This window comes from Nerophis ophidion, linkage group LG22 (assembly GCF_033978795.1).
Source record: "Nerophis ophidion isolate RoL-2023_Sa linkage group LG22, RoL_Noph_v1.0, whole genome shotgun sequence".
NCBI lineage: Eukaryota > Metazoa > Chordata > Actinopteri > Syngnathiformes > Syngnathidae > Nerophis > Nerophis ophidion.
This window is the reverse complement of record NC_084632.1, coordinates 9,359,035-9,385,543: the sequence shown is the minus strand read 5'-3', so window position 1 is coordinate 9,385,543 and position 26,509 is coordinate 9,359,035. Positions and strand designations below refer to the sequence as shown.

The following is a 26,509-nucleotide window of genomic DNA, read 5'->3' as shown; positions in this document are numbered from 1 at the left end:
TGTGCCTAGACGTTTTATGTACTTTGACATGGGTTACCTGTGGGTAGCAATGTTTCATTGTACTGTCCCTGTCAAATAAAGAAAGAAATAATATACTAACACATGTACAAGTGTTTTTGTTAGCATTAATAACTTACAATGGCATCTTTTTTGTATTGTTCCAGTTTCGTAAATTCACCCAAACGTCACCACGGAGTTATTGAGTCTGTTTAGCTGATGGAAAAGCTAGCTTGCGCAGCTAGTGGGTCCAAGACCGTGACTTCTGTTTTGTTTGATCAGCCGTTTTACTGCTGTGTAACAGACCCCATTTGGAAACAATTAGGAGATGTAAATAAACATTTACAGAATCTTTTTGTGTAAACATCTCAGGTTACAAAGTATAAATCTGTGTGTTGGTACATGGAGAAATACAAACCCCATTTCCATATGAATTGGGAAATTGTGTTAGATGTAAATATAAACGGAATACAATGATATGCAAATCCTTTTCAACCCATATTCAATTGAATGCACTACAAAGACAAGATATTTGATGTTCAAACTCATAAACTTATTTTTTTTTTTGCAAATAATAATTAACTTAGAATTTCATGGCTGCAACTCATGCCAAAGTAGTTGGGAAAGGGCATGTTTACCACTGTGTTACATCACCTTTTCTTTTAACAACACTCAATAAACGTTTGGGAACTTAGGAAACTAATTTTTGAAGCTTTGAAAGTGGAATTCTTTCCCATTCCTTTTTTATGTTGAGCTTCAGTCGTTCAACAGTCCGGGGTCTCCGCTGTTGTATTTTACGCTTCATAATGCGCCACACATTTTTGATGAGGGACAGGTCTGGACTGCAGGCGGGCTAGGAAAGTACCCGCACTCTTTCTTTACGAAGCCACGCTGTTGTAACACGTGCTGAATGTGGCTTGGCATTATCTTGCTGAAATAGAAAAAGACGACACTTAGATGGCAGCATATGTTGTTCCAAAACCTTTATGTACCTTTCAGCATTAATGGTGCCTTCACAGATGTGTAAGTTACCCATGCATTGGGCACTAATACACCCCCATACCATCACAGATGCTGGCTTTTGAACTTTGCTTCGATAACAGTCCGGATGGTTCGCTTCCCCTTTGGTCCGGAGGACACCACATCCTCTGTTTCCAAATATAATTTGAGATGTGGACTTGTCAGACCACAGAACACTTTTCCACTTTGCATCAGTTCATCTTAGTTGAGCTCGGGCCCAGCGAAGCCGGCGGCGTTCCTTTGTGTTGTTTTAAAATGGGTTTGGCTTTGCATTGTAGAGTTTTAACTTGCACTTACAGATGTAGCGACCAACTGTAGTTACTGACAGTGGTTTTATGAAGTGTTCTTGAGCCCATGTGGTGATATCCTTTACACATTGGTGTCGGTTTTCGATGCAGTACCGCCCGAGGGCTCAAACGGCCGTAATATCATCGCTTGCGTGCAGTGATTTCTCCAGATTCTCTGAACTGTTTGATGATTTTATGGACCGTAGATGGTAAAATCCCAAAATTCCTTGCAATAGTTTGTTGAGAAATGTTGTTCTAAAATTGTTCAACAATTTGCTTACAAAGTGGTGACTCTTTCCCCATCCTGGTTTGTGAATTACTTAGCATTTCATGGAAGCTCTTTGTATACCCAACATGGCACCCACCTGTTCCCAATTAGCCTGCACACCTGTGGGATGTTCCAAATAAGTGTTTGATGAGCATTCCTCAACTTTGTTAGTATATTTTGCCACCTTTCCCAATTTCTTTGTCACGTGTTGCTGGCATCAAATTCTAAAGTTAATGATTATGTGCAATAAAAAACCTGTTTATCAGTTTGATCATATATGTTGTCTTTGTAGCATATTCAACTGAATATGGGTTGAAAATGATTTGCAAATCATTTTATTCCGTTTATATTTACTACATCTAACACAATTTCCCAACTCATATGGAAACGGGGTTTGTATTTACCCTCCAAAATATAGTGTGTGCGGCTCATATCCACAGCCACACAATGTGAATGCAGTGTTGCAGCCACACTAACGGAAACATCATCAAAGGAATACGATCAATCCAAACTTTTGATGTGGGCTAGCGTACACCAGCTCCTGTCAAGCCAGTGTTGTGGAAATGCGATGTGATTACATCATTGATTGTGGGTCCCCACATGTCCAGCCCCAGTGTAATTATTAAAGATTGCATGGCAACAGTAACCAAGCGCACGCAGGCTGACACCTGTTGAAGGCTGGATGTGGCTCACATGATGGCGTCACGGGAGGAAAGCCATGATAAACGTCTTCCATCATTAGATGGCTGGCTAAATCCAGCCGGCTTCACAAAACACACATAATGACAGCTAGAAAATGACAACTTCAATTCATTCCTTATGAATTATTTAGGAATTTGTAAAATACCTGCCATGTACGTGACCAACTGTCTGTCATATGTAAATGACGGTATGATTTACACTTACTTATTTTCCTCTGTTTGCTATCTTTTCCTGTCCTGCTGCCCTTTTTTGTTCAACTTCTTGTTTGCTGCATCTTGACTTTGTTCAGCGTACTGTCAGCGCACCTCCTCTCCATTTCCAGTCTCGTCTATTTAGTTTCTCAAGTGTCTCCTCGCCAACGCTGGAATAGGAGCTTTTGTCATTGTGCAAGAGTTATTCTGCTACTGCTAAGTGCTTTGCACCAGCCTTTTCTCTATGCTCTTTTTTACCTCTGTAAGTCAACTATTAAATTTTTTTGTTGAGGGTTGTACGGTATACCGGTACTAGTAGACCATGGGTGTCAAACTCTGGCCCGCCGTGTAATTTCATTTGGCCCTTGAGGCAATATCAAATTAACATTAGAGCTGGCCCGCCGGTATTATAACACTGCATTCGCCGCTAATGCTCATACTCGTCAACCCTCCCGATTTTCCCAGGAGACTCCCGAAGTTCAGTGCTCCTCCCAAATTTCTCCCGATTTCCACCCGTACAATAATATTGGGGGCGTGCCGTAAAAGCACTGCCTTTGGCGTTCTCTACATGTCGCCACGTCCGCTTTTCTTCCATACAAACAGGGTACCGGCCCACTCACATAATATATGCGGCTCATATACACACACAAGTGTATGCAAGGCATACTTGGTCTACAGCCATACAGGTCACACTGAGGGTGGCCGTATAAACAACTTTCACACTGTTACAAATATACGCCACACTGTGAACCCACAGCAAACAAGAATGACAAACACATTTCGGGAGAACATCCGCACCGTAACACAACATAAACACAACCGAACAAATACCCAGAACCTCTTGCATCACTAACTCTTCCGGGACGCTACAATATACTCCCCCGCTACCACCAAATCCCGCCCCACCTCAAACCCGCCGCCGAAAAGAGGCATTCAATTCATATTTTTATTTTATTTGATATGCCATTGATATTTTTTAATTATTATCATTTAAAACTCGATTTTGCATGTCACTATAAAGTTATATAAGCCTTGCTTGGTCAATATTCAATGTAAAACTTGTTTGGGTCCCTATTAAAGGATTAATTTGTTCAACCTCGGCCCGCGGCTTCGTTCAGTTTTAAATTTTGGCCCACACTGTATTTGAGTTTGACACCCCTGTAGTACACTGACCGTACGTCCTTTTTTACCCGGACATGTCCTCTTCTGTGGGTCTGTCCGGGGTGTCCGGGCGGGGTTTCTTAAATGCCTCAAATGTCCGGCGTTTTGTGTCAAGGTTGCGTGTATTTTTAATGTACCTACAGGGTTAAGAGGAGTTAAAATCAAAACAAATTGTGAAAGTGTGCGCACGCAGCAACATTCATGAGGGGGGGGGGGCAGAGATAAAAGAGCGAGAGACAGAGGTAGTTAATTGAGTGTTAATCAAGGCATTCAAGGTGTTGGCTCTATGAACAAACATGCTAACTATTACCTGCAACCTTAAAGGCCTACTGAAATGAGATGTTCTTATTTAAACGGGGATAGCAGGTCCATTCTATGTGACTGCTGTTGTTGTGTGTTGTTACAGCCATACAGTTCACAATAAGGGTGGCCATATAAACAACTTTAACACTGTTACAGTTACCCGCTACCCCCTACCCCATGCCCCAAACTCAACCCCGATTACGTCACATCAAATATTCCACTTTGAAAAATACTTTTGGTGGAAGATTTTGCATATTTTGTGTGTTTGCCATAAAAAAACAGTTTTGTTTGACAAAAAAGGGCGGAAAACAAACAAACAAAAAACAACATAAAAAAAACCTAAAACATTTTGAAATGAGGAATAGATCTGAAGTTGAGGTAGACTCCAGAGATTTAAGCGGTAAATATAAAATGCATGTCTGCCCTGGCACACCATTATCATCATTTCATGACAAAGCAAAACACTTTATTCACTTTTTACACTTTCATACTGAAATAAATACACCTACAACTTATTAAATAAAAACATAGAACAAACTACCAGCAGCGGTAAAGTTTAGATCCCTGAAGGAAAGTAGAAGCTGAATGAATGTTTGTAACTGAATACATTTACATATGCGTACAAATGTGTCTTTTTTTATATATATATTTTTTAAATGAATTAAGTAAAGTGTATGACAACCTTTTTCCAAAACACAACATAGAATGTGAGATATAACAGGACAATGCATACGTTTATCACTGAACCAAGATTGAGAACCACTGCTTTAAGACATGCAGCTAACAACCATCCACAGTGTTTTAGCTACTTCTAAATCACTAATACTGGCTTCCATGGTGACAAATAAAGTAAGTTTCTTACAACATGCTTCACTACACACCGTAGGAGGATACAATAGCTCACCGCCGTCACAATGTTAACAAACCTTATGGGTGGATCTACACCTGACATCAACTGTAATGATATCAAGTACAAGAGCGTATCTAGTCGATACTACTATGATTACATCAATATTTTTTATTGTCACATAATCTTTTTTTTTTCCCCTTTCATATTATGTTTATAAAGTCAGTAAATACGTCCCTGGACACATTATGTATGACCAATGTATGATCCTGTAACTACTTGGTACCGGATCCATACCTAAATGTGTGGTATCACGCAAAACTAATGTCAAGTATCAAAGAAGAGAAGAATAGGTGATTGTTACATTCTAACAGAAGTGTAGATAGAACATGTTAAAACAGAAAATAAGCAGATATTAACAGTAAATGAACAAGTGGATTAATAATACATTTTTACAGTTTGTCCATCATAATGTGTACAAAAGTGTTAATGTTAAAAATGTTATTGTACATGTGTATATGTACACTAGCATTTTTTGTCCACATAAAGCCAATAATGACTGTTATTTTGTGGTCCCTTTTATTTAGAAAAGTATCGAAATAGATTGTGTTAGCCGTACCAAAATATTTGTATGGAGACAAACGTGATTTGCACTGTAAGTATTGTACTTTTTACATGACAACTGTTCGCTTGTGACATGCATCTTAGTTGTAGTTTTATTACCAAATTTGGAGGTGCTGAAATCACCATGTAAAATCTCAAATGCTAATCAGTAGCATGTATACGGAGTATCCAATGTACATGAGCATCGAGCTAACACATTTTGAAAAATAGAGTCTTTAGCACTGTCAGCTGTTGTGGCTAGATTAATAATTTAGTAGTCTCTTATCTAACAACAAATATTAATACAAATGTTTCTTAGGGACGGCGTGGCGCAGTGGGAGAGTGGCCGTGCGCAACCCGAGGGTCACTGGTTCAAATCCCACCTAGAACCAACCTCGTCACGTCCGTTATGTCCTGAGCAAGACACTTCACCCTTGCTCCTGATGGGTGCTGGTTGGCGCCTTGCATGGCAGCTCCCTCCATCAGTGTGTGAATGTGTGTGTGAATGGGTAAATGTGGAAGTAGTGTCAAAGCGCTTTGAGTACCTTGAAGGTAGAAAAGCGCTATACAAGTACAACCCATTTATTTATTTATTTATTTATGTGCCATATTTTGTAACTATCTGGGCATGTTTTATGACAAAAAAAAAAGAGGAATTTTGTATTCCTTTCTGCTCAGGTTCCCACATCCTACCCCACCTCCAAAAAACATAAGACAAATACTATTGTGAGTGCAGAGATTTATATTGTATTTGTCTTTTGGTCAAAGGTAAAACTCGGAATGGGTTTTGTGACGGACGCCTGCCGTCGTTGTGCGGGTTCCATGGACCATCAAGGCGGGACATTGCTTTGTATGTTTGACTTGTTTATTTTTCAATAACACAAGCTTTTTCTTTTTGTCGGATCGCTTTTCAGCTGCTCTTCTCTTGCTCGTTCCTCGCTCGCTTTCAGTCGGCCGCGTCTTCGTCGCCGTCTTTGGCTCGGTCGTTTTCGGTCTTCGGGTTCTGCTGCTGGTTCTCCTACTCCTTCCCTGATCTTTCCTCCTTCTCCCCTTTTATACAGCCAGAGGAGAAATGTTAATTGTGTGCCGGTGCGCGATCCACACACCTCAATTAGATTGCGGCGGCGTCGCTCCCAGCACGCCCCGCCTCTCCGCTCCGCTACATTCTCCGCCTCCTTGCCGCCATCTTGGGCAGGGCTGCAGCGTGCCCTGCACTGCCGTCGGCTCCGCCTCTCCACAGGTTTCTTTTGTGATTGATGCTGTATTGCTGCCTTTGCCGAGGTTTGACCAAATTATCCCTGTCTTTGCTAATATCACAATCAGTCCGTCTTTTGCTCATCCTTCCTACTTTTTCCCCAAACACGGGCTCCTCGCTCTTCTCACCTTCCTAAGGCAGATATAAAGGTCTGGAAGTTTCTTTTGTCTCTCTCCTGCTCTCTTTTTCTTCGCTCTTCGCAGCTGTGACTTGCTCTTTTGTAACCTGATGTTATTTGAATCCTAGAATAAATACTCAAATTACTTTAGCTTTCTCTGGACATTTCTTGCATAGAAAAACAATTCCAAAACGCTCTCAGGCATGCTTGCTTTTTTGGCTTTGAAAACTGCAACTTTCGCTCGAGGCGCTTCTCTACGAATATGCCTATTTGCAACCGCACCCAACGTCACCTGCAACAAGGCTATTGAAACCATTTGATTTTACGTGAGTCGGTACCGGGTTTTACCGAGAGACTTCGGTTGATACCCAAGTTTAGTACCCATCCCTAGTTGTTAAAGTTGATCTTTGAGTTAGCAGTTTGCATCTCTACCAACAAACGGTGGATGCTAATGTTTCCTTCCTGACTTGCTCCTGGCAAACGACAACAGTCCTCGTGTGCTCCTGGTAAACAACAACAGCCCTTGTGTGCTCCTGGTAAACTCAACAGCCCTTGTGTGATTCTGGTAAACAACAACAGTCCTTGTGTGCTCCTGGTAAACGACAACAGCCCTTGTGTGCTGCTGCTAAACAACAACAGTCCTTGTGTGCTCCTGGTAAACGACAACAGCCCTTGTGTGCTGCTGCTAAACAACAACAGTACTTGTGTGCTGCTGGTAAACGACAACAGTCCTTGTGTACTCCTCGTAAACGACAACAGCCCTAGTGTTCTCCTGGTAAATGACAACAGTCCTTGTGTGCTCCTGGTAAATGACAACAGTCCTTGTGTGCTCCTGGTAAACTCAACAGTCCTTGTTTGATTCTGGTAAACAACAACAGTCCTTGTGTGCTGCTGGTAAACGACAACAGTACTAGTGTGCTCCTGGTAAACAACAATAGCCCTTGTGTTCTCCTGGTAAACCACAACAGTTCTTATGTGATTCTGGTAAACAACAACAGTCCTTGTGTGCTGCTGGTAAACAACAACAGTGCTAGTGTGTTCTTGGTAAACAACAACAGCCCTTGTGTTCTCCTGGTAAACCACAACAGTCCTTGTGTGTGCTCCTGGTAAACAACAACAGTCCTTGTGTGTTGCTGGTAAACAACAACAGTACTCGTGTGCTGATGGTAAACGACAACAGCCCTTGTGTGCTCCTGGTAAACGACAACAGCCCTTGTGTGCTCCTGGTAAACAACAACAGCCCTTGTTTGCTCCTGGTAAACAACAACAGTACTTGTGTGCTGCTGGTAAACAACAACAGTACTTGTGTGCTGCTGGTAAACGACAACAGTCCTTGTGTGCTGCTGGTAAACAACAACAGTCATTGTGTGCTGCTGGTAAACAACAACAGTACTTGTGTGCTGCTGGTAAACGACAACAGTCCTTGTGTGCTGCTGGTAAACAACAATAGTACTTGTGTGCTGCTGGTAAACAACAACAGTCCTCACAGCCAGGACCTGTCCAGTCCGCTGGGCTTGCAGCAAGCCGGTAGTTGTTAATGATCTGCCTGCACAAACTTTATGAGTGTGGGGACACAAGGGGGGACCCCGCATCCTGTAATTTGTCTTCATTTTAATTGGGAACATTTTCTCTCGCCAGCCCTAATAAAGTTAAACCCTGGAGGCAAGTTTGAAAAAGTCCTGAATGCGCATGCTAGCAGGTGCAAGCCAGTAGAAGGAACATCACAGCATATTTTTGAACAGGATCTATCTACTTTCTTGTTATCTTTGTTTTTTCATCTCTTTTTGTATGATCAGCATCATTAGTGACGTCTCTCGGCCTTCAGTAATTACAAGCACAGATGACGGTGGAACCTGCTTAAGTTGACGCCCATCAGATTGGTCACATAAGTGGTTGTGGAAATAAGTTGAATGAGGCGTTGCTTGCACACTTTGTCCGGAGACAGAAGAATGTGGCTGATAATCATACTTGCCAACTCCCGAAATTCGGCGCCTCTCCCGAAATTCAGGCGGAGCTGGAGGCCACGCCCCCTCCAGCTCCATGCGGACCTGAGTGACGTGTCGACAGGCTGTTTTCACGTCCGCTGTCCCACAATATAATCAGAGAGTCTGCTCAATGACGTTATAACCGTAGAATGATCGAGGGCGATTTCTTGGTTTCTTATGTGGGTTTATTGTTAGGCAGTTTCATTAACGTCCTCCTAGCGCAGTAACAACACACAACAACAGCAGTCACGTTTTCGTCTACCGTAAAGCAGTCTGCCGTAAACAGCAATGTTGTTACACTCTTAAACAGGACAATACTGCCATCTACTGTACATGCATATTTATTGTGCTAATTTGCTGGATGCTCTTGGTTTTTCCACCATATATTAAATGGAGTACCGCAGGGTTCCATATTAGGTCCGTTGTTGTTTTCTAATTATGTAAATAGTCTTTTTGATAATGTGTCGGATGCTGCATTCTATTTTTATGCGGTCGACCCGATCATATGTTGTTCATTTCTCTCTGTTGTGCGAACCCATGAGCTCCTGTAGTCAGCTTTTGATGTTCAGTCCCAGCTGACTCGGCTGAAACTCGCGCTAAATGCACAAAAATCCAAAGTGGAGTTATTTTCAAATGGCAAAGGATTGGCATTGAAGATTCCAAAAATATCATCAGCTCGTAAGGTTGAACATGAAATGGTCACAATATTCAAGTTGTCATTGTGACAACTTGTCATTTAAAGGCCTACTGAAATGAGATTTTCTTATTCACACGGGGATAGCAGGTCCATTCTATGTGTCATACTTGATCATTTCGCAATATTGCCATATTTTTGCTGAAAGGATTTAGTAGAGAACATTGACGATAAAGTTAGCAACTTAGGGTCGCTAATAAAAAAGCATTGCCTTTACCGGAAGTAGCAGACGATGTGCGCGTGACGTCACGGGTTGTAGGGCTCCTCACAACCTCACATTGTTGACAATCATGGCCACCAGCGGCGAGAGCGATTCGGACCGAGAAAGCGACGATTTCCCCATTGATTTGAGCGAGGATGAAAGATTAGCGGATGAGGAAAGTGAGAGTGAAGGACTAGGGGAAAAAAAGACAATACTGTGGGAGCGATTCAGATGTTATTAGACAAATTTACTAGAATAATTCTGGAACATCCCTTATCTGCTTATTGTGTTACTAGTGTTTTAGTGAGATTTTATGGTCGTACCTGTACAACCTGTAGGTCGGCCCCGCACCTTTCTTCAGCACCAGTCGACGGGTGGTGGCGATGCCCATCTCTGCCCCTCGCAAGGGACCCTCTTCGAAACACGATCTTTCGAAATGATCGCTGCATAATACACTGTACTTTGTGTGTGTGGTCCAATCCAACCGTGTTTGCTTGACCACTCTGTTCAATAGTAAAGCTTCACCGTCATCTTTCGGTAATGTAAACAATGAAACACCGGCTGTGTTTATGTTGCTAAAGGCGGCCGCAACATACCGCTTTCCACCTACAGCTTTCTTCTTTGACGTCTCCATTATTCATTGAACAAATTGCAAAAGATTCAGCAACACATATGTCCAGAATACTGTGGAATCAGACGATTTATAGCTGAGAACGGTGCTGGAACAAAATGTCCTCTACAATGCGTGACGTCACGCGCACGTGTCATCATACCGCGACGTTTCAGCAGGATACTTCGGCGCGATATTTAAAATTGCAATTTAGTAAACTAACCCGCCCATATTGGAATGTGTTGCAATATTAATATTTCATCATTGATATATAAACTATCAGACTGCGTGGTTGGTAGTAGTGGGTTTCAGTAGGCCTTTAAGAGAGTCAAGTATTAAAGTAGTTAGTTGAAGTTCCTGCAGTCCTGGGTTCAAATCCAGGCTCGGGATCTTTCTGTGTGGAGTTTGCATGCTCTCCCCGTGAATGCGTGGGTTCCCTCCGGGTACTCCGGCTTCCTCCCACTTCCAAAGACATGCACCTGGGGATAGGTTGATTGGCAACACTAAATTGGCCCTAGTGTGTGAATGTGAGTGTAAATGTTGTCTGTCTATCTGTGTTGGCCCTGTGATGAGGTGGCGACTTGTCCAGGGTGTACCCTGCCTTCCGCCCGATTGTAGCTGAGATAGGCGCCAGCGCCCACCGCGACCCCAAAAGGGAATAAGCGGTAGAAAATGGATGGATGGATAGTTGAAGGCCTATTTTTAAACTAGAACGTTTGAGTAATAAGACTTGATGAGTTGGTTCAACAGGATCAACTTCCACTGCAAACAGTTTATACTTTAAACTGCTAACTTCTATGTTCAGTTTTTCCTTCCTGTTTTTTTTTCCTGACATCAACTTTGTCATTTCATAGTCAACCTTGACCATGATTGCGTCTCTGGGTAGCCTCTCCAAATATCGCATCTGTGTGATGAAAAACAAAAATAAGAAGCCAGCTGTCACTCAAACACTGTTATGGCAAACCAAAATGATTCATGCCGGTAAGAATCTTAGCTTGTGCTGCAAGGCCTTCAGACCACCTGCCTGTAGGATAACAAAAAGTTAGAGCGGCGTGACTGTCTAGCACAGACTGTCCTCACAAATGACATTTTAAGCCATCTGAAGGGCGTAAGTACCTCGAAATAGTCGCATTGTTTTTCTTGGTCTTGTCTGCACAAACTCCTGTTGCTAGGCAGAATTGGTGGTTTTATCATCCTATTAAATATCACGTCAATTCTGAGAGATGTAGCAAGATGGAGTTCCCCAAATCCAAAACATTTCCCATGAGATCTGCTTGCAGGTCACAATACGCATATGAAAAATATGTGCATACAAGTACTGTATTTTTCGGACTATAAGGCGCACTTAAAATCCTTTCATTTTCTCAAAAATCGACAGTGCGCCTTATAACCCGGTGTGCTTAATGTACGGAATAATTCTGGTTGTGCTTACCGACCTTGAAGTAATTTTATTTGGTACATGGTGTGGTGTGAAGTGAAGTGAAGTGAATCATATTTATATAGCGCTTTTCTCTAGTGACTCAAAGCACTTTACATAGTGAAACCCAATATCTAAGTTACATTTAAACCAGTGTGGATGACACTGGGAGCAGGTGGGTAAAGTGTCTTGCCCAAGGACACAACGGCAGTGACTAGGATGGCGGAAGCGGGAATCGAACCTGCAACCCTCAAATTGCTGGCATGGCCGCTCTACCAACCGAGCTATGCTATGGTGTGATGATACGTGTGACCAATAGATGGCAGTCACACCTAAGAGATACATCTATACTGCAATATGATGCCAGTAAAAAACACCAAAACTTTCAATGTTCGATTGAAAATAAAGAACATGACACACGGCACTCAAAAATCTGGTTTTAGTAGGACTTTGAAGCCTTGATGGAATGTCGGCCCATTACAGCTACTGTAGTCAGAGGTACAAGTATGACTGTGGTGTGTGTATAAGGACCACAAAATGCCACCCATTAGCAAACATATTATCGTATTTCCTTGAATTGCCACCGGGCATATAGTAAGCGCCTGCCTTGAATTACTGCCGGGTCAAACTCGCTTCCCAAAATATTAGCGCATGCTTAGTATTACCGCCTGGTCAAACTCATGACGTCACGAGTGACACTTCCCCTGTCTTAATTTTCAAAATGGAGGAGGCTGATTTCAATACCGGTAATTTGAAATCGCAGAAAGGGAAGAAAATTAAGAGCTATTCAGTAGGATTTAAGGTCCAAGCTTACATCACACTCAAATTTTTACTGCATACCTTTGGTAAGTGCCGGAGTGAGAAAGAGGTTTTAAATTAATTAGCGCCCCGGGGCCAATTCAAGGAAATACGGTATCTGGCGTTTTGTTTCACAATATTATGCAAAACCAACTTTTCTTACCTTCTGGTACCTGCTGATGTGTATTTGAGATCTGCATAAGTCCTGAAAATGTGCGCACCTCTGCCACTGCAGTCCGTGCTGACTCCGTAGTGGATAAGCTTCTTCTTTTTCTCTATTTTCTTATGTGACTCTGCTGTTTCCATTTCTAATACCGAGGATGTCGTAGTGGTTTGTGTTGTGGTTTGTGCAGCCCTTTGAGACACTAGTGATTTAGGGCTATATAAGTAAACATTGATTGATTGATAATATAAATTAGCGTACAGTTCTAACTTATATCTCGCTATGGAAGCACTAAAACATACCGGTGTAGTGACTTTACATTATTCACCCAAGGAACTTTAGTTATTTAAGAGTTCCGGTCGGACGGTTTTTCATGGGACACATTTCTGGCTTGTTGTTGTTTCTGGATGAGGAGATGCTGCTCCGTTATTGATTGAAGGAAAGTTTGAATGTTATTAAAATATTTAGCTCCATCTAGGGTTGCGAAATTCCGGAAATATTCAAAGTTAGAAACTTTCCATGGGAATTAACGGGAATATATGGGAATTAACGGGAATGAATGGGAATAAACTGTTATGATCCGCTGTCAAGTCAGCTTCTATACCTGAGATCACACAAGCTGCTGGACTTGGCACCCGAGGGACGGCGGAGCAGCGGTGTTTTGGCAGGGGGGCGTTTATCAGAGCTTCAGCGGGGGCATCTGAGAAGGAAGGTAAACGGCCATGTTGTCCAAAGATTCCCACAAACAAGCGTCTGATTATCAGCCTCCCACCTGTCCGCTCTTATCTTGTCTGGCCAGAGGAGAGAGAGCTTTATTTCTCAGCCTTGCAAGATATGATGTGACTGCGTGATGGCGTGATCTCATTTGTTAGCCACACAGCCACTCAGGGATTACAACATCAGGCTGGCAGGACTTGTGGACAATGTGGGCGCTGTGTTCTTAACTCCAGTCTTCAAAGTCATGTCTTAGATTGTTGTTGTATGCTAACATGTATGCTATATTTCTGCTAGCAAGAGCAAGGCTAATGGGGATTCCCACTAAGAAAGAGCTCTCATTGGTGGCTTTTTCCCCCTCAAAAAGCATCAAACACTCAGATAAACATGGCAGAGATAAGAAAGTTCAGTAACATCCTCAGATCGGACCTGACGGGCTCTTGTGAAGCCTCGGGAAGACTATCAACTAGTTTGCACATCCCTATCTAGAGCAGGGATGTGCAAACTCGTTTTCATTGAGGGCCACATGGCAGTTATGGCCCCTTGTTACAGTGAAGAATGACTTTCAATGCATAATCTCCTCATATTATTACACAATTCCATATTGTGTAATAATTAGGATAGGATAGGTCTTTATTGTCATTGCACAAGTACAACGAAACTTGATTTTCAGCACAAACCTGTTCAAGATTAGACCAACAAACAGTGTACAGGGTTACAGAACAAGAACGCTGATGGGTCGCCATAAGGCGCCCCGTAAAAGATGGGAAAAAGGTAAACGCTGGGGAAGGACATACTTGCCAACCTTGAGACATCCAATTTCTGGAGGTGGGGGGCGTGGTCGGGGTTGGAGCGGAGGCGTGGTCTGGGGCGTGGTTAAGTGGGGAGGAGTATATTTATATCTACAATTCACCAGCTCGAGTATTTCATATATATAAAAGGGAATAAGCGGTAGAAAATGGATGGATGGATATATATATATATATATATATACAGTATATTGTATAAATATATATATATATATGTATGAAATACTTGACGTTCAGTGAATTCTAGCTATATATATTTATTATATTACATACATAAATAAAATAAATAGTTGAATTTCAGGTGGCACTTATCAAATACACAGAAATAAAAACACAGTTATTCTACTAACTGTACTGTGCTTGCTGGTTACTAAAAACAACAACAACAACACTTACCTTTCACTATTTGAGTAACCTTTGTTCTGCCATTTGCGTACTGGCGAGAGTCACTTGCCGTCAGGTGCGCAACACCACATAAATCGTTGGCCAATCAAAAAGCAACCCAATAATTCCATAGCCAACATTCACCAGGAGATGGCGACAGACAACATAGAATCACTCTATTACAGACAGCGTTGCCATGGCTGTAACTTCCTCGTTCTTCTGCTTCGTCTCCTTGTGTGTGCAGTTTTTTTATTAAAATCCGTAGATGTTGTAACGTCTTCAGTAATGCGGACGTTGTACCGATCCGTTGTGGTGAAGAAGGAGCTGAGCCGGAAGGCAAAGCTCTCAATTTACCGGTCGATCTACGTTCCCATCCTCACCTATGGTCATGAGCTTTGGGTCATGACCGAAAGGATAAGATCACGGGTACAAGCGGCCGAAATGAGTTTCCTCCACCGTGTGGCGGGGCTCTCCCTTAGAGATAGGGTGAGAAGCTCTGCCATCCGGGAGGAACTCAAAGTAAAGCCGCTGCTCCTCCACATCGAGAGGAGCCAGATGAGGTGGTTCGGGCATCTGGTCAGGATGCCACCCGAACGCCTCCCTAGGGAGGTGTTTAGGGCACGTCCAACCGGTAGGAGGCCACAGGGAAGACCCAGGACACGTTGGGAAGACTATGTCTCCCGGCTGGCCTGGGAACGCCTCGGGATCCCCCGGGAAGAGCTAGACGAAGTGGCTGGGGAGAGGGAAGTCTGGGTTTCCCTGCCTAGGCTGCTGCCCCCGCGACCCGACCTCGGATAAGCGGAAGAAGATGGATGGATGGATGGATGTTGTAACGTGATTGGGCAGGCAAGCTGTTTGTATAGTGGGAAAGCGGACGTGAAAACAGGCTGTCCCCACTCATGTCAACATAGAGCTGGAGGAGGCGTGTCCTCAAGCTCCGCTGAATTTCGGGAGATTTTCGGGAGAAAATTTCCTCCGGGAGGTTTTCGGGAGAGGCGCTGAATTTCGGGAGTCCCCCGGAAAATTCAGGAGGGTTGGCAAGTAAGGGGAAGGATGAGTAAAAAAAAATACAATCTAGACTGGGCTCCTAAGGAGGCCCAGTCTGGATTGGGAAAAAAATCTAAATAGCAAAGCACATATACATATTACAACATACATCTCGAGATATCTAGCAACAGATATCCCTCCTACATCTTTCTTCTTTGACGTCTCCATTATTAATTGAACAAATTGCAAAAGATTCAGCAACACAGATGTCCAGAATACTGTGTAATTATGCAATTAAAGCAGACGACTTATCGCTGGGATCGGCGCTGGATCAAAATGTCCGCTACAATCCGTGACGTCACGCGCACACGTCATCATACCGCGACGTTTTCAACAGGATACTTCGCACGAAATTTAAAATTGCAATTTAGTAAACTAACCCAGCCGTATTGGCATGTGTTGCAATGTTAATATTTCATCATTGATATATAAACTATCAGACTGCGTGGTCGGTAGTAGTGGGTTTCAGTAGGCCTTTAAAGCAGTGTGGGTGGCTCTGGAATCAGGTGGGTAAAGTGTCTTGCCCAAGGACACAACGGCAGGGACTAGGATGGCGGAACCGGTGATCGAACCTGCAACCCTCAAGTTGCTAGCACGGCCGCTCTACCAACCGAGCTATACCCCCTTTTTTGACACCTGCACGGCACACAATACCATGCACTTTATGTTCACACATGTATCAATACACCCTCACATTTCCAAAAGTGAAACTACAACTCCCATGCATGTTATCCATCCATCCATTTTCTTATTCCCTTTGGGGTCGCGGGCCCATGCATGTTACTGTTTTTAAAATGCATAAATGTACCAAAAAAAAAAAGACTATAAAAGCATCCTGATCCAAAAATATAATTGCATGAGTTAATACATTTTACCATCGCATTTTTAAATATTGTTTTTGATGTTTTTGTTTATTATGATTCAATAACATTTTTGTTTGAATCCCCTTCATTTGCTCAGCGTGAACACACCGTACTCTTATCTTAGCACGGCGGGGTCCAAGTGGTTTTCATTGAGGGCCACATCTCAGTCATGGTTGCCCTCTAAGTTGAACGAGTAAAATATGAATATACATCAACATCCATAACATTAACAATGTTTTTTTGTGTGTTTTTTTATAAGCTGCAAAAAAAAACAACTTTAAATGTTGCTTTGAAAACTGGCAGCTCAGTCACCAAACTTTTACAGTAAAAATTGTATTTTTTTTTAACTTGAATAAATGGAATTGAAAAACAGTAACTGTTTTAGCAGTAAATTTCATGCAATAAAGGTTCCAGTTTTTGTTTTTTTTAACCGTAAAATGTTGTTTCAATGTTTTTTGGTTAGTTTTTTAATATTTTAGTGTCTTACTGTATATGAAAAATGTCACAAAGTGGTGGTGACGAACCCCAAGATGCAGAGATGACAGGCTTGGAAGATGAAAACATGGTTTTAATGTTAAAAAAAATAAGGCAAGGAAAACACAAACCAGGAAACAGCAAACAGGGACAGGAGTCGGGATCCAGGGAATAGCTCTCATCTTCCAAAAAAAATGCAGTCCACGGCAAACAGCAAAAATTACTCCAGCACTCACTGGAGGGCAAGGCAGGTTTAAATAATGCCTCTGATTAGTGCTCAGGCAGCAGGTGAACACTATTCAGAAGCAGGTGGAAATAATAAGTAACCAAAACAAACAAGGGTGCACAAAAAACAGGATCCGAAGGAGTCTTGGATTAAAGTATAAAAAAAACATAATCCAGACCACAGATCATGACGGAAAAAAAACAGTACCAATGTTGATTTTACAGTTTAAAAAAAAAATAATTCAGTGGAATTTAACCATGAAATCAGTTGTCAATTTTACAGTCTACAATTTGGTTGATACTTTATTTTGAACTCATAAGTCAAGCAGATATTTAAGTACAGTATTTATCTCTATTTTAACCAAATATTTTTGGAATACATAATATAATATATGGATAATATTGAATTTAAAAGATTTGCAGTTTCATCCAGAACAGGAAAGGGAAATGAATATATTTAGTAAGAAAAGATAAGGCATTTTGTTACCGCATAATACAAACCTCGTTTCCATTTGAGTTGGGAAATTGTGTTAGATGTAAAAATAAACGGAATACAATGATTTGCAAATCATTTTCAACCCATATTCAGTTGAATGCACTACAAAGACAACATATTTGATGTTCAAACTCATAAACTTTATTTTTTTTTTTGCAAATAATAATTAACTTAGAATTTCATGGCTGCAACACGTGCCAAAGTAGTTGGGAAAGGGCATGTTCACCACTGTGTTACATCACCTTTTCTTTTAATAACACTCAATAAACGTTTGGGAACTGAGGAAACTAATTGTTGAAGCTGGAATTCTTTCCCATTCTTGTTTTATGTAGAGCTTCAGTAGCGACGAACTGTATTTAGTGACAGTGGTTTTCTGAAGTGTTCCTGAACCCATGTGGTGATATCCTTTAGAGATTGATGTTGGTTTTTGTGCCGACACCAATCTAAAAAGTGCCGTCTGAGGGATCGAAAGTCACGGTCATTCAATGTTGGTTTCCGGCCATTCCGTGGAGTGATTTCTCCAGATTCTCTGAACCTTTTGATGATATTATGGACCGCAGATGTTGAAATCCCTAAATTTCTTGCAATTGCACTTTGAGAAACGTTGTTTTTAAACTGTTTGACTATTTGCTCACGCAGTTGTGGACAAAGTGGTGTACCTCGCCCCATCCTTTCTTGTGAAAGACTGAGCATTTTTTGAGAAGCTGTTTTTAATACCCAATCATGGCACCCACCTGTTCCCAATTACCTGCACACCTGTGGGATGTTCCAAATAAGCGTTTGATGAGCATTCCTCAACTTTATCAGTATTTATTGCGACCTTTCCCAACTTCTTTATCACGTGTTGCTGGCATCAAATTCTAAATTTAATCATTTGCACAAAAAAAAAAGTTTATCTGTTTGAACATCAAATATGTTGTCTTTGTAGCATATTCAACTGAATATGGGTTGAAAAGGATTTGCAAATCATTGTATTCTGTTTATATTTACATCCAACACAATTTCCCAACTCATGGAAACGGGGTTTGTATTTCTAGGCTTTCACGGGCCACATAAATAATGTGGCGGGCAAGATTTGGCCCCCGAGCCTTGAGTTTGACACCTGTGTCTTAGCATACAGTGGAAACTCCATGTACAAACTTAATTGGTTCCTAAACTGGGTTTGTGAATCGAAAAGTTTGTATAATGAAACATATTTCTGCGTGAGAAACACTGTAAATATGAAGAATGGCTTCTGGCCTGGACAAAAGTCCATATTTTAGTGAATGTTAGTACACGTTGAACACAATACAAAGTGCTGTACAGGATTGTATAATTAAGACAAACTTAACAAGGAGGTGGTGAGTTGTCTGCGATGGTGGGGGAGGATGCCGGACAGACCTGGCAGACCCAAACTCATTGTGAGGGTCTGCTCGGAACGTCTAGCAGAGTCCCCTGTCACTGAGAGTTTCAGTTCCCGCCTCCGTAAGTCCTTTGAACATGTCACGAGGGAGGTGCTGGACATTGAGTCCGAGTGGACCATGTTCCGTGCTTCTATCGTCGAGGCGGCTGATTGGAGCTGTGGCTGCAAGGTAGTTAATGCCGATTGTGGTGGTAATCCTAGAACCCGTTGGTGGACACCAGCGGTGAGGGATGCCGTCAAGCTGAAGAATGAGTCTTATCGGGTTCTTTTAGCTCATGGGACTCCGGAGGCAGCGGACAGCCAAGCGGTGTGCGGCTTCAGCTAAGGCAAAAACTCGGGCATGGGAGGAGTTCGGGGAAGCCATTGAAAGTACTTCCGGCCGGTCTTAAAGCGATTCTGGACCACCATCCGCTGCCTCAGGAAAGGAAAGCAGTGCACTGGTGTTCTGCTGACCTCGACTGTGGATGTTGTGGATCGGTGGAGGGAATACTTCGAAGACCTCCTCAATCCCACCAACACATGTGGAAGCAGTGCCTGGGGAATCTGTGGTGGGCTCTCCTATTTCTGGGGCTGAGGTTGCCGAGGTAGTTAAAAAGCTCCTCGGCAGCAAGGCCCTGGGGGTGAATGAGATCCACGCAGACTTCCTTAAGGCTCTGGATGCTATGCGGCTGTCTAGGTTGACAAGACTCTGTAACATCGCGTGGACATCAGGGGCGGTACCTCTGGATTGGCAGACCGAGGTGGTGGTTCCTCTCTTTAAGAAGGGGGAACCGCAGGGTGTGTTCCAACTATCGTGGAATCACACTGCTCAGCCTTCCCGGTAAGGTCTATTCGGGTGTACTAGAGAGGAGGCTACGCCGGATAATCGAACCTTGGATTCCAGAGGAACAGTGTGGTTTTCGTCCTGGTCGTGGAACTGTGGACAAGCTCCGTACTCTCGGCAGGGTCCTTGAGGGTGCATGGGAGTTTGCCCGACCAGTCTACATGTGCTTTGTGGACTTGGAGAAGGCATTCGACCGTGTCCCTCAGGAAGTCTTGTGGGGAGTGCTCAGTGAGGGGATCAAACTGTCTGATTGCGGCGGTCCGCTCCCTGTATGATCAGTGTCAGAGCTTGGTTCCCATTGCCGGCAGTTAGTCGGATCCATTTCCAGTGAGGGTTGGACTCCGCTAAGGCTGCCCTTTGTCACCGATTCTGTTCATAACTTTTATGGACAGAATTTCTCGGTGCAGTCGGGGAATTGAAGGGATCCGGTTTGATGGCTGCAGGATTAGGTCTCTGCTTTTTGCAGATGATGTGGTCCTGATGGCTTCATCTGGCCAGGATCTTCAGCTCTCACTGGATCGGTTCATAGCCAAGTGTGAAGCGACTGGGATGGGAATCAGCATATTTGAGAAAATGAAAGGATTTTAAGTGCACTTTATTGTCAGAAAAATACAGTAGTTATCTGTTATCTGCTGGCGCTAGCTTATTAGCATGTTGCATTCTCTTCTTCTGTTGACATCCCCACATAGCAAAACAAGCTGAAATGACCACAGTCGCCCCCTAGTGTACGAGAGGCCCACTGCGTCTGGAGCATGGAAATCTGGACATCACGTCGTTGTGAAAATTGGAGAAAGCAAATGATTTGAGTTATTACGACTAATTCAATGCATGGAAACATCAAGCGATGACGAGCCAGGTAACCGGATCATGTCGGACCTTGGCAGCTGGGGCTTTGATTGATTGATTGAAACTAGATTACACAGTACAGTACATATTCCCTACAATTGACCACTAAATGGTAACACCCCAATTGTCAGGTTCGTCCCTGACAGTTTGGTTATGTTTTCCCTCTGCTATTGTCTTTGTTTCCTCTGTGTGTGTAGTGTTTCCCGTCAGTGCTCTTAGTTTGTCAGTCTCCTGTGTTTCTCCCTGAGCGCTGTTTCCCCTCAGCTGTGGCTGATTGGCACCTGGCCACACCTGGTGTCAATCAGCCCGCTCCTATTTTAACCTGCCTTCCCATTCAGTCTGTGCTGGATTATTGTCATGTATTGTCGCTCGTGTCGTGCCGTGTCGTGTCTTTGCAGCGTAGCGGTAAGCTATATTCGTTAGACGTTTGTAGCTTACTGTTTTTTCTTTCGTCAGTTTGTAAACAAACGACAAAAGATTGTCTAATAAAAGATGTGGATCTAACCACTGTAGTATCTGTAGTGGCTACCTAATGATTCAATCTGATTCCTGGGGTGATGATTTGATTCAGAACTGATTCTCAATTCAGAACGGTTCTTGATTAAAAGCGATTCTTGCAATGTATTATTTGGTATAATAACTATAATGAAACTATTTCCAAACAGGTTACAGGTTAGAAAATATCCTTTTGCTCTGAAAACTAGGACTGTAACTATTTTGGCCACAAAATGATTTGTTTCGATTTTTGGGAGTTCGATTGGATTCGGAATTGATTCTCGACTCAAAACGACTTGCGATTCAAAATCAATACTTTTTTTTAATAACATTGGGTGCCAGTTCTATGATTAACTACATTCATTCATGAAATAAACAAAAGAAAACTGGTTTTGTTTTATACAATTCTACCCGAACATTTAATAAAGTCAAATACAAATAAGGCAACAGGAGAAGTATCCAACACTTCTCTTTTCGAAAGAAAATGTGTACATCAGATATAGTTCATCTACATCTACATCTACATGATGTAGATGGTTGGACAGGACATGTTAAAAATTAAGAAATTTAAAATAAAAATGAATATATTTATATATATATATATATAATTTCTATTTAAACAAAAAATTAATATTTTTTAAATCGATTTGTATTATATATTTGTATACAATATATTACATATATAACATCTTACATATATATAACATCTTACATATATATATATATATATATATATCTCCATCCATCCATTTCCTACCGCTTATTCCCTTTGAGGTCGCAGGGGGAGCTGGTGCCATATCTCAGCTACAATTGGGCGGAAGTCGCGCCACACCCTGGACAAGTCGCCACCTCATCTCAGGGCCAACACAGACAGACAACATTCACACACTAGGGACCATTTAGTGTTGCCAATCAACCTATCCCCAGGTGCATGTCTTTGGAGGTGGGAGGGGCCTATCCCCAGGTGCATGTCTTTGGAGGTGGGAGGGGCCTATCCCCAGGTGCATGTCTTTGGAGGTGGGAGGGGCCTATCCCCAGGTGCATGTCTTTGGAGGTGGGAGAAAGCCGGAGTACCCGGAGGGAACCCACGCATTCACGGGGAGGACATGCATACTCCACACAGAAAGATCCCGAGCCCGGGATTGAACTCGGGACTACTCAGGACCTCTGTATTGTGAGGCAGACGCACTAACCCCCTCTACCACCATGCTGCCCTAAATATATGTATATATAATGTGATGGCGACTTGTCACACCCCGCCCTGAAGCAGCTGAGATAGACTCCAGCACGCCTGCAACCCTGAACGGTACAAGCGGTAGAAAATGGATGGATATATTATATATTTAAAAACATTTTTTTTTTGCTTTTTTTATACTCGATTAAGAATTGCTACTAACAACAATTGAGATTCATTCGACACGCTTACTGAAAACATCTTTTAAATAATTCATTCTTATAAAACAAAATGTATTAATGTATCAAATTGATTTTTGCTCATTATTAATCGATATTCTGTACGATCGGGATGTTTGATTTTTTTTGGTGCTTCCATACTTTGTATCATTACAGTTGATATATGTATCGATCCGTCCACCTCTGTTTTCTGTTTACGTTCATGGTTAGCATGGCTTATTGCATCCTCCTACTGTGTCAAGTGTGTGTGTGTCATGTTTAGCCAATGCTCGCACTCCAGTGATAAGGTTACTTTTAAGAAATGTAGCTTATTTGGACTTAGAAGTGGATTTGCACTGTGGAGGCCAGTAAGAATTCAAGGATGCGCTCGTTGGCTTGGCGCTGTCAAATCTGCGGTAGGGATGAATTTCCAAATATTACCAAAGTACGTTTGTATGAAAAGCTGTAAGGTATATAATCAACCCTCGCACACAATACAGTGATTTGGTGGCTGTGCACCATGTTCATGTCTGATTGAGCTTCTCTTCTCGTCTGTCACCGCAGGCTAGTCAAACATAGAAAGAATCAAATCCAAAAGAATGAATGAAAGTCAAGTCAGTTGATTGTCAGGGCAGCAGAGATGAGGACCACCTCCATCCTCCATCCTCCATAACAAAAGCACCTGTGGGCCATCCTTCACACACATGGAGTAGTCAGTGTAGTCCTAGTTAGAAAACGCCGTAGGCCTGCAGAGACTTGAGCAGCACGGTGTCCTTGATGTCGGCAAACACCTTGCGGATGTTGTCGGTGTCGGTGGCGCAGGTGAAGTGCTTGTACAGCGTCTTCTTCTCCGCCCTCTTCTCCACGTTGTTGGCCTGCAGCTCGTAAAGCTTCCAGATGTACTGCTTGGCGTCCTCCGCGTCTTGTCTGCGACCTGCAATGGTGTCGGGGGAGGGGCAGAAGCGAAGCCGGGTCACATGACATGAAGAGGACATTGACACATTGTCTTTTTACATTACAGCCCAAAGTCACCCAAATATCATTATTTCTCCCAAATGGGATTTTTTTCCCAGCCGACTCTTGTCATCGTTATCATACTCCAGTGTAAATGTCCACAGGCCCCCATGTGGGCCCCCATGTGGGCCCCCACCTCACTTGCATGCACAGTTCCACTCCACAAAGTAAAAAAACTAAGGAAGTTGACTGCATTTCGGAAATGAACAAGGAAGTCTACTACTACTACTATACTACTACTACTACACCTACTACACCACAGAAGCCCTACAAGGTCTAAGTTAGTGGTTGTTGACCTTGTTGGAGGTACTGAACCCCATTAGTCTCATATGCACATTCACCGAACACTTCATGGTGAAAAAAAAAAAATATATACTGTATACATATATATATATATTAGGGGTGTAAAGGTACATGTATTTGTATTGAGCCCCTCTTCTCTTCACCCTGTACACCGCTGACTTCTGCTACAACTCAGAGCTGTGTCACATCCAGAAGTACGCGGATGACACAGCCATCGTCGGGTGCATCAGGGACGGCAGAGAGGAGGAGTTTCGGAATCTGGTGAGGGACTTTGTTGTCTGGTGCCACACGAACCTCTTGCAGCTCAATCCATCAAAGACCAAGGAGCTGGTCATTGACTTTGGGAGGTCGAGTCCACGGTCACAACCTATTGTGATCGAGGGAGTTGAGGTACAGACCGTGGACTCATTCAAGTACCTTGGGGTTTGGGTGGACAATAAGCTGGACTGGACTGTTAAGACGGACCACCAGTACAAGAAAGGACAGAGCAGGCTGTACTTCCTCAGGAGGCTGCGCTCCTTCAACATTTGTAGAAAACTCCTGTGGATGTACTACCAGTCTGTGGTTGCCAGTGTTCTGTTCTACATGGTAGTGTGCTGGGGGTGCAGTACATCTAAGGACAGCTCCAGACTTGATAAACTGATCAGGCGGGCCGGTTCTACAATCAGAATGAAACTGGACACACTGGTGAGGGTGGCAGAGGACTTTTGACAAACTAGTGAGCATCCTGGATGATGCCAGTCACCCTCTGCATAGCGTTATCAGTAGCCAGAGGAGCCTGTTCAGTTCTAGACTGCTTCATCCCAAGTGCAGGACTAATAGACTCAAAAACTCCTTTGTCCCACACGCCATTAGACTGTACAACTCCTCTCTGGGGAGGGGGGCGGGGGGTACTAGGATGACAGGGGATGCTAAACATTAACAGTGCAATACTTTTTCACAACGTGGTCACTACTGCTTACTTTGTCTTTTTATATTCTTATTTTACTGTTATATTTTTATTCCCATTGTTGCTTTTTAGTTTTTATTCTTATTGTAATATTTCTCTATTTTGTTTCCATTTAAACCCCCATTATTTACTTTTATTTAAATTGATCTCAACTCTGTACACTGCTGCTGGAATTTTAATTTTCCTGAAGGAACTCTCCTGAAGGAATCAATAAAGTACTATCTATCCATCTATCTATCTATCTATCTATTGAACCGTTTCGGTACGGGGGTTTCGGTTCGGTGCGGAGGAATACCGGACGAGTTCATCACGTACATATGAAGTAGCCGCCTATGCTAAAGTCTTAACAAGCTGCTCGCTCCGTTCTGCCTCTGTCTGTACACAACACCCTGCATTGTCCCGCCCACACAACCATCCGATTGGTTACATACAAAGCCAATCAGCAGTGCGTATTCAGAGCGCATGTCGTCAAGGCTTCAGTGTCGATGTCGAGCAGATAGGTGTTTAGCGGGGGAGCAACTCACTCTCCCCAAATTATATTCCAAGTCAACTACTTTCTCAACATCACTATGAGCCCGTTGACCTTCTAGAAACAAACTGCAGCTCAGCTCACTCGCAGTCCTGGCTTTAGGTGAAGGCTAGTTAGCTTTTAGCGAAACTTTAACTCATTTTGCGGCGTGTGTACGTGTGTTACGAACAGTGTTGATTGAGGTGTGTTGAAGCAGCAAACAGGACATTATATTAAATGAAGAGTTTCTGTCTCTGATAGTGTATAAAATAATGTAAGTGCATCATAAAGCCTACATAAACTCCATGGTGGTCAGGGATGAATTTTCAGCTATAGTTACATGAATCATTAGTAATGTAGCAGCCTAGTTTTGAATGGCAGGGTCCCTGCTATCACATGTTGATAAAAATATAACATTTACATAATAAAAATCAACTACAGGCTTCCCCAATGCTATAATACATTAAGCATGATGAGTTGACTTGAAACTGTTTAATGTTGCACTTTTTATATGTAGAAGAAAAGTTGTGTCATTTTATTTCATCTAAGCAACAACTTGAGGCAGTTTAATGTGAATTAAAGTGGGCAGAATTATTATAGAGTTCCCAATGTTAAAAGGATCAAGCCATTGTTTACAAATTTGGTAAATAAATACCCAAAAAATGTATATTTTGTTGTTTTCTTACTGTACCGAAAATGAACCGAACCGTGACCTCTAAACCGGGGTACGTTCCGAACCGAAATCTTTGTGTACCGTTACACCCCTAATATATATATATATTTTTTTTTTTATATCAAGACAAAGTTATGTGTTTTTGGTAACAATGTAGTATGGAGAACATGTTCTAAGTAACAAAGACTTATTTTGGAGTTATTTGATCAGAATTAAAGGGTTAGGGTTATAATAAGGCCATGCCGAATAAGGCATTAATAAGTACTTATAAATGACTACTTAAGAGCCAATATGAACTAATTTGCATGATAATAAGCAACAATAATTAATGGTGAATATGTTCCCCATACTAAAGTGTTACCATGTTTTATTACTGGGGCACAAAATGAACCGTGCATGAACATCGCCTTATTCAAAGAACAAAACCAACACAGTGCATAAACTCACAACAAATTACACACCTGCAAATCA

At 42.4% G+C, this 26,509-nt stretch overlaps 1 protein-coding gene across 1 annotated transcript in view; it reads right to left on the bottom strand.

The window, feature by feature from the left end:
* Positions 1 to 20,437: 20,437 nt before the first annotated feature.
* Positions 20,438 to 26,509, bottom strand: part of LOC133540533 (guanine nucleotide-binding protein subunit alpha-11-like) — an 83,630-nt gene continuing 77,558 nt past the window's right edge. The window contains exon 8 of the mRNA XM_061883208.1: positions 20,438 to 23,525. Within this exon, the coding sequence (XP_061739192.1) occupies positions 23,320 to 23,525 (206 nt within the window). The 3' untranslated portion in view covers positions 20,438 to 23,319. The remainder of the gene's footprint in view (positions 23,526 to 26,509) is intronic.